Source organism: Pelmatolapia mariae, linkage group LG4 (assembly GCF_036321145.2).
Source record: "Pelmatolapia mariae isolate MD_Pm_ZW linkage group LG4, Pm_UMD_F_2, whole genome shotgun sequence".
Lineage (NCBI taxonomy): Eukaryota > Metazoa > Chordata > Actinopteri > Cichliformes > Cichlidae > Pelmatolapia > Pelmatolapia mariae.
The window spans coordinates 17812078-17819842 of record NC_086230.1 but is presented as its reverse complement, the minus strand read 5'-3'; the positions used below and the strand labels follow the sequence as shown (position 1 = coordinate 17819842).

The window sequence follows — 7765 nt, the reverse complement described above, 5'->3', positions numbered from 1 at the left end:
GTTAATTGACGTGTTTATTAAGAAGATATGTATACATGTCATTTCTTATAGTAAACCTTATTAAACATCAGGCTACCCCCACATAATACCAATAGACACTTCATTTTAAGTCAAAATGATGCTTCATATATTTTAGAAATATATTTATCTCGCAATAAATAGGATGTTTTGAGCATGAGAGTATAAAGATTTTAGCAATACAAAGACTGTGTGCCCGCTGATATTATATCAATAGTTCTTCACATACACCTTTTTCATAGTAGGAGTTGGAGAGCACCTTCACCCCTCAAGGCCTGCTCGTGGCAGAAGGGTGAGCTAATTGGCTTCTGATAAAAGTCTGTGGGACCTTATAGGAGAATGATCCACATAGCACATGGTAAATAGGGAGAGAACTGGAAAGTGCCGAATTTTCTGAATATCTGCCACGACCTGGCATATATTCATGTGTGACCTTGGCAGACACCTCTGGGAAGTTAGAAGCCCTGAAAGCCCCTGGGCTGCTGGTCTTTTGTGTATTTTGTCTGTTTTTGTGTTTGTTCAAACTTTATTCCAAGAAACAATTATTTTTTTTGCAATTTGAAGCTACATCTACGGTTGTCTTTTGTCTCTTTTTAATTGAAACAACAATAGTTTTGAAGATTTTCATTTTAGAGAATACATTTCAGAGAACTGTGCAAGTTCTGTGAGTCACAGTACTTGAATGAGGATAAAATATTAGTGGGATGTTTAAATACGTTCTTTGCAGCATTATAAAATTTACTTCCAAAATCCAAGATCAGAGTCGATGTACAAAAGCCAAATAAGGCAAGCTTCATCAATAATGGGTTAATCATTTAGGATATATAACCATTTTAAAATGACCCATATTTGGGACATATTAGGCAAACTTTAAGGATTAAAATGTATATTAGCGAATTTTGTTGTGACAAATTTTTGGGGGTCTGCATGAAAACTAGACACAACCAACAATTTTAGGCATTATTTTCAGTTTCATTGACACAAAATTAGTAATATTTGGTCACCTTCGTCTATAAACCAGTGGTATGGATGAATCTACACCTAATGACCAATTTAATGGTTGCTTACTAAAACATAACTCGGGTTGCTCCAAGTCAACTATGAGTAGGCGTGCTCTGGTAGATAATGTTTGGAGCTCTGCCCCAAACGTTTCCACAACTTAGTGCAAACAAACTACAGACACCAAAATCATCAACCCAGACAACTATTTAAATATAAGTGGTTCAAGCTTGCAGCAAAAAGTAGGTGTCCATACAAGTGCATGCCCATATGATTGCATGAGTGAGTTATGAGAGTGTGTTCCACCAGTCTAGGTGTCTGCCATGGAGGAGCTGGGGAAGGAGAAGGAAGAAAGACAGATGGGCAAGGTCCAGTGTTTAGTCTGTTTGCCGGGTGATAAGCCCCTGATGTCAACCATCTGGCTGTGCCTTTCCCAACTTCACCTACGTGCCACTCAAATGACAGATAATTGGAGAGGAGCAACATTACAATTTTTCAATAAATGCATTTTTAACAATTTTTATCTTCCTGTATTTTACCTTTGAACAACAGCTTTTTATTTTAATTCCCACAGCTTTTGTTCATTGGTTGATTTGGAGAAAAAAAATAAAATAATGCTTTACATCACAAGTAGGGTGTGTGACCACAAGCATGTTGGAGCATGATAAGGGAAGATAAGTATTAAAAAAAGTGATATGAGAAAGTGAAAGTTGTGAATAAAATCACTCTCTGCATAGCTTGCAGCACAGTGAAAGGTTTGCACACCAGTTTTTTTCATTAAGTTCTCGGTACATTTTTAATAACTTGAATTAAACTTTTTTTTTTTTAAATGGGTGTAGCCACTTGCAAAAATCAGTTACTGTAAAATTTTCCCTTTCTTGTTGGCATTAGTAACATCCTGCATAGACTCACTGCTGTATATCTGTACCATCACAACAACATATAGAAATCTAACCATAAAATTCTGATTATTAGGCTTTAACATAATAATTCTTCTTCTCTGAACAGTGGCAAAGAGAATAATCTGAAGTGCTCAAAGAATTACTTACCTGATAAAAATGAGCTCTAGAGTCTGAATTTTTCGTGGACCCGAGCTGGACCCGAGTCCAGCTTCGTTGGCTTGTTGACTCGTTGATCATCTTTTATGAAGAAGAGCGACCACTCACTTCTTGGTGGATGCAACGTTTTGGGATATTGTCTCTTTTAAAGCATGTGTTAATTCTGAGTCTGATTTAATCAAGCTCGTGTATTTTTCATACATGAATAAAGTCTCACTGTGCCACTTTATGGCAAAAATCTGTATATGTTTACCTATGAAACCTTCCAGTGCTTTTACCCTGTATGATTTTTCACTGATGAACTGTTTAAAAGTAGAATTTGTTCATTCCAAACAGACTCTCTCCTCTGTACACTATCAAATGACGCATTGCAGTGACGTCTCTGTAGATGAGCCTATCGGACGTGTTACCACCAGCATAAGCATCATAAGCAGCAATCTCTCCAGCGTGTCCTGGTTCTGCCCCGGGGCCTCCTCCCAGTGGGACAAGCCCGGAACACCTCCCCCAGGAGGCATCCTTGTGCCTGAACCACCTCTCTGGTTTCCCTGAAACCATATTCAGTCAACTGAAGATAATTTAAGGGTTTTTGTTTCAGAGTCTTTATTTGACAAAAGTAGTGTTAAGCAGATACGAGCATGGGGGGAGATGCAAACCCACACAAAAGGACTTCATTAAATCTGATGTATGATGTACTCAGTGAGTACTAAGGGAGTCCCAAACATAATTTAGCTCAGCTACATGTACAATTAGATTATCATTTTAATTAACAGTCACACGAATGACTTAAAAAAAAAATCAAATGGAAAAAAAATTTTTGTGTACAACTTTAACTTCTATAGGTTGCCTTTCTTCAGTGAAGGCTTGGAGAGTCCCGTATCAGAATATTGTAGTCTTTCTCTATAAATAACAAACTGAGACAAAAATACTTAATAAGTATTTTTACTTCAGAAGCTAGGATGATCTAATAGATGAGTTAAATAAAGCAAGTCCAACTTCAAACCCTACTGAAAGGCACCAACCAGATGGTGGACCTTCTTGCTGTGTGGCAACAGTGTTAACCACCATGCCACCGTGCTGGCCCAAGAGTGAAAATGTCATCCATATAGTTATTTCTTTCTTTCATTCTTTCTAATACAGTGAATGACTGTTGGAGATGACTCTATTGTAACTAATGTATGTAACTAATATACAGGTCCTTCTCAAAAAATTAGCATATTGTGATAAAGTTCATTATTTCCTGTAATGTACTGATAAACATTAGACTTTCATATATTTTAGATTCATTACATACAACTGAAGTAGTTCAAGCCTTTCATTGTTTTAATATTGATGATTTTGGCATACATAACTCATGAAAACCCAAAATTCCTATCTCAAAAAATTAGCATATCATGAAAAGGTTCTCTAAACGAGCTATTAACCTAACCATCTGAATCAACGAATTAACTGTAAACACCTGCAAAAGATTCCTGAGGCTTTTAAAAACTCCCAGCCTGGTTCATTACTCAAAACCGCAATCATGGGTAAGACTGCCGACCTGACTGCTGTCCAGAAGGCCATCATTGACACCCTCAAGCAAGAGGGTAAGACACAGAAAGAAATTTCTGAACGAATAGGCTGTTCCCAGAGTGCTGTATCAAGGCACCTCAGTGGGAAGTCTGTGGGAAGGAAAAAGTGTGGCAGAAAACGCTGCACAACGAGAAGAGGTGACCGGACCCCGAGGAAGATTGTGGAGAAGGACCGATTCCAGACCTTGCGGGACCTGCGGAAGCAGTGGACTGAGTCTGGAGTAGAAACATCCAGAGCCACCGTGTACAGGCGTGTGCAGGAAATGGGCTACAGGTGCCGCATTCCCCAGGTCAAGGCACTTTTGAACCAGAAACAGCAGCAGAAGCTCCTGACCTGGGCTACAGAGAAGCAGCACTGGACTGTTGCTCAGTGGTCCAAAGTACTTTTTTCGGATGAAAGCAACTTTTGCATGTCATTCAGAAATCAAGGTGCCAGAGTCTGGAGGAAGACTGGGGAGAGGGAAATGCCAAAATGCCTGAAGTGTAGTGTCAAGTACCCACAGTCAGTGATGGTCTGGGGTGCCATGTCAGCTGCCGGTGTTGGTCCACTGTGTTTTATCAAGGGCAGGGTCAATGCAGCTAGCTATCAGGAGATTTTGGAGCACTTCATGCTTCCATCTGCTGAAAAGCTTTATGGAGATGAAGATTTCATTTTTCAGCACAACCTGGCACCTGCTCACAGTGCCAAAACCACTGGTAAATGGTTTACTGACCATGGTATTACTGTGCTCAATTGGCCTGCCAACTCTCCTGACCTGAACCACATAGAGAATCTGTGGGATATTGTGAAGAGAAAGTTGAGAGACGCAAGACCCAACACTCTGGATGAGCTTAAGGCTGCTATCGAAGCATCCTGGGCCTCCATAACACCTCAGCAGTGCCACAGGCTGATTGCATCCATGCCACGCCGCATTGAAGCAGTCATTTCTGCAAAAAGATTCCCGACCAAGTATTGAGTGCATAACTGAACATAATTATTTGAAGGTGGACTTTTTTTGTATTAAAAACACTTTTCTTTTATTGGTCGGATGAAATATGCTAATTTTTTGAGATAGGAATTTTGAGTTTTCATGAGTTATGTATGCCAAAATCATCAATATTAAAACAATGAAAGGCTTGAACTACTTCAGTTGTGTGTAATGAATCTAAAATATATGAAAGTCTAATGTTTATCAGTACATTACAGGAAATAATGAACTTTATCACAATATGCTAATTTTTTGAGAAGGACCTGTAGATGCAAATCCATTATCTAACATGTGGAGCTAGTAGAGCTAGTGGCCATGCTCCTCGTTCATGTTGAAAGGATGCAGCTGACATGGAGCCATCTGATCAAATGGTTGAAGGTTTTTCCTGGCACACCCAGCAGGGAGCAATGTGAGATCCCCTAAGAGGATCTCACAACATTTCTGGGAAAGATCTCGACTAAAGGTCAAACCTACAATGTCCTGGAGAAAAGCCTAGTCCTGAAACACAATGACTCTATTCACACAATTTGAAAGCTTTTCTTTTTTTTTTAATCTGAGTTTTTAAGTTACTAAAAAAATACAAAAGAAGTGGAAACCGTAGGGGAAAAACAGACACAGATAAAAACAATTAAGACAATCACACTGGGGAGGAAGTCAAATCAAGCAGAAGACACCGGTGACTTGTATGTGCTATGGGAAAAAACATGAAGAGGTCAAACACACAATACAGACTGAAAACAATACAGTTTTTGCATAAAAGCAGTGGTGTGATGTGTATGAGAGGAAAGGCATTGTAGACTAATGCAGTATTAAAACTGTGTGCATTAAGTCAGTGAGATAGGAAAATAGTTGCTACATATTAATGAACTTTAGCCTATTTGAAGCCAGGAAAGAAAGCTGGCAAAAATGCAGAATGTGAAAACTAACAGACAGTCTAGGTATAAAACGTGCGACTGAATAATTATTCAGTCTGATGTTGAAATGAAATATTTCATTTCTCATGTCTCAGTCATTCAAGTGGCTGAGATAGTCTTCTCCAAAGACAATCATCTGTTTCAGTGCACACAGGATGTGAGCATCAGTGGCATCATTTGTATTGATTTCTGAACTGTAGTTCTTCACAAGAAAGATGCTGTTCACCGGGAGGCCCAGAAACTGGCTAAATTTGTAGACCTGAGTGTTGAAAAGATTTCAGTTAATCAGTAACTGCAAAAAGATTTCAGTGCTGAATTTAGAAAATGTAACTGAAAAAGCGCATTCAAAATTAACAAAATTTACCTGTTCCTTCAGGTAGTCACTCTTGTAGATGTTGTTCACATTCCTTTGTGCCTTGGGACAGGCGTCATCAACTTTAGTGAGAATAGCCAGCTGGGGAATTTCTGTTAATGCAAAAACGTAATCACTTTATAAACATTTGTTTTTCTCCCTCCTCTTTTGCTGCATATTCCATAAATTAATACACACACACACACACACACACACACACACACACACACACACACACATATATCTATCTATCTATCTATATATATATATATATATATATATATATATATATATATATATATATATATATATATATCAAAAAAAACCTCACCCATCTCGCCCCTGCGGGCGGTTTATCCTTCAAGCTCGGGTCCTCTACCAGAGGCCTGGGAGCTTGAGGGTCCTGCGCAGTATCTTAGCTGTTCCCAGGACTGCGCTCTTCTGGACAGAGATCTCCGATGTTGTTCCCGGGATCTGCTGGAGCCACTCGCCTAGCTTGGGAGTCACCACACCTAGTGCTCCGATTACCACGGGGACCACTGTTACCTTCACCCTCCACATCCTCTCGAGCTCTTCTCTGAGCCCTTGGTTTTTCTCCAGCTTCTCGTGTTCCTTCTTCCTGATATTGCTGTCATTCGGAACCGCTACATCAATCACTACGGCCGTCTTCTTCTGTTTGTCCACCACCACTATGTCCGGTTGGTTAGCCACCACCATTTTGTCCATCTGTATCTGGAAGTCCCACAGGATCTTAGCCCGGTCATTCTTAACCACCCTTGGGGGCATCTCCCATTTTGACCTCGGAACTTCCAGGCCATACTCGGCACAGATGTTTCTGTATACTATGCCAGCCACTTGGTTATGGCGTTCCATGTATGCCCTGCCTGCTAGCATCTTGCACCCTGCTGTTATGTGCTGGATTGTCTCAGGGGCATCTTTACACAGCCTGCACCTGGGGTCTTGCCTGGTGTGATAGACCCCAGCCTCTATGGATCTTGTGCTCAGTGCTTGTTCCTGTGCTGCCATGATTAGTGCCTCCGTGCTGTCTTTCAGTCCAGCTTTGTCCAGCCACTGGTAGGATTTCTGGATATCAGCCACCTCCTCTATCTGCAGGTGGTACATACCGTGCAGGGGCCTGTCCTTCCATGATGGTTCCTCGCCTTCCTCCTCTTTCTTGGGTTTCTGCTGCCTGAGGTATTCACTGAGCACGCTGTCAGTTGGGGCCATCTTCGTGATGTATTCGTGGATGTTTCTTGTCTCATCCTGGACTGTGGTGCTGACACTCACCAGTCCCCGGCCTCCTTCCTTCCACTTAGCGTACAGCCTCAGGGTGCTGGACTTGGGGTGAAACCCTCCATGCATGGTCAGGAGCTTTCTTGTCTTTATGTCAGTGGCTTCTATCTCCTCCTTTGGCCAGCCTATTACCCCAGCAGGGTACCTGATCACGGGCAGGGCGTAGGTGTTGTTGGCCCGGATCTTGTTCTTACCGTTCAGCTGACTCCTCAGGACTTGCCTGACCCTCTGCAGGTACTTGGTGGTTGCAGCTTTCCTAGCGGCCTCTTCATGGTTCCCATTCGCCTGCGGGATCCCCAGGTACTTGTAACTGTCCTCTATGTCTGCAATGTTGCCTTCTGGTAGTTCAATCCCCTCAGTTCTGACTACCTTCCCTCTCTTTGTTACCATCCGACTACACTTCTCCAGTCCGAACGACATTCCAATGTCATTGCTGTATAGCCTGGTAGTGTGGATCAGTGAATCGATGTCTCGTTCACTCTTGGCATACAGCTTGATGTCATCCATGTACAGGAGGTGGCTGACAACCGCTCCGTTTCGTAGTCGGTATCCGTAGCCAGTCTTGTTAATGATCTCACTGAGGGGGTTCAGGCCT

The 7765-nt window shown here is 41.5% G+C and overlaps 1 protein-coding gene across 1 annotated transcript; it reads right to left on the bottom strand.

The window, feature by feature from the left end:
- Positions 1–5757: 5757 nt before the first annotated feature.
- Positions 5758–7765, bottom strand: LOC134625382 (uncharacterized). The gene is made up of 2 exons (XM_063470603.1): positions 6209–7765; positions 5758–5990 (listed from the first exon to the last, which is right to left on the bottom strand). Exon 1 carries the CDS (start codon positions 7675–7677, stop codon positions 6253–6255), a length of 1425 nt encoding a protein of 474 aa, XP_063326673.1. The 5' UTR covers positions 7678–7765; the 3' UTR covers positions 5758–5990; positions 6209–6252.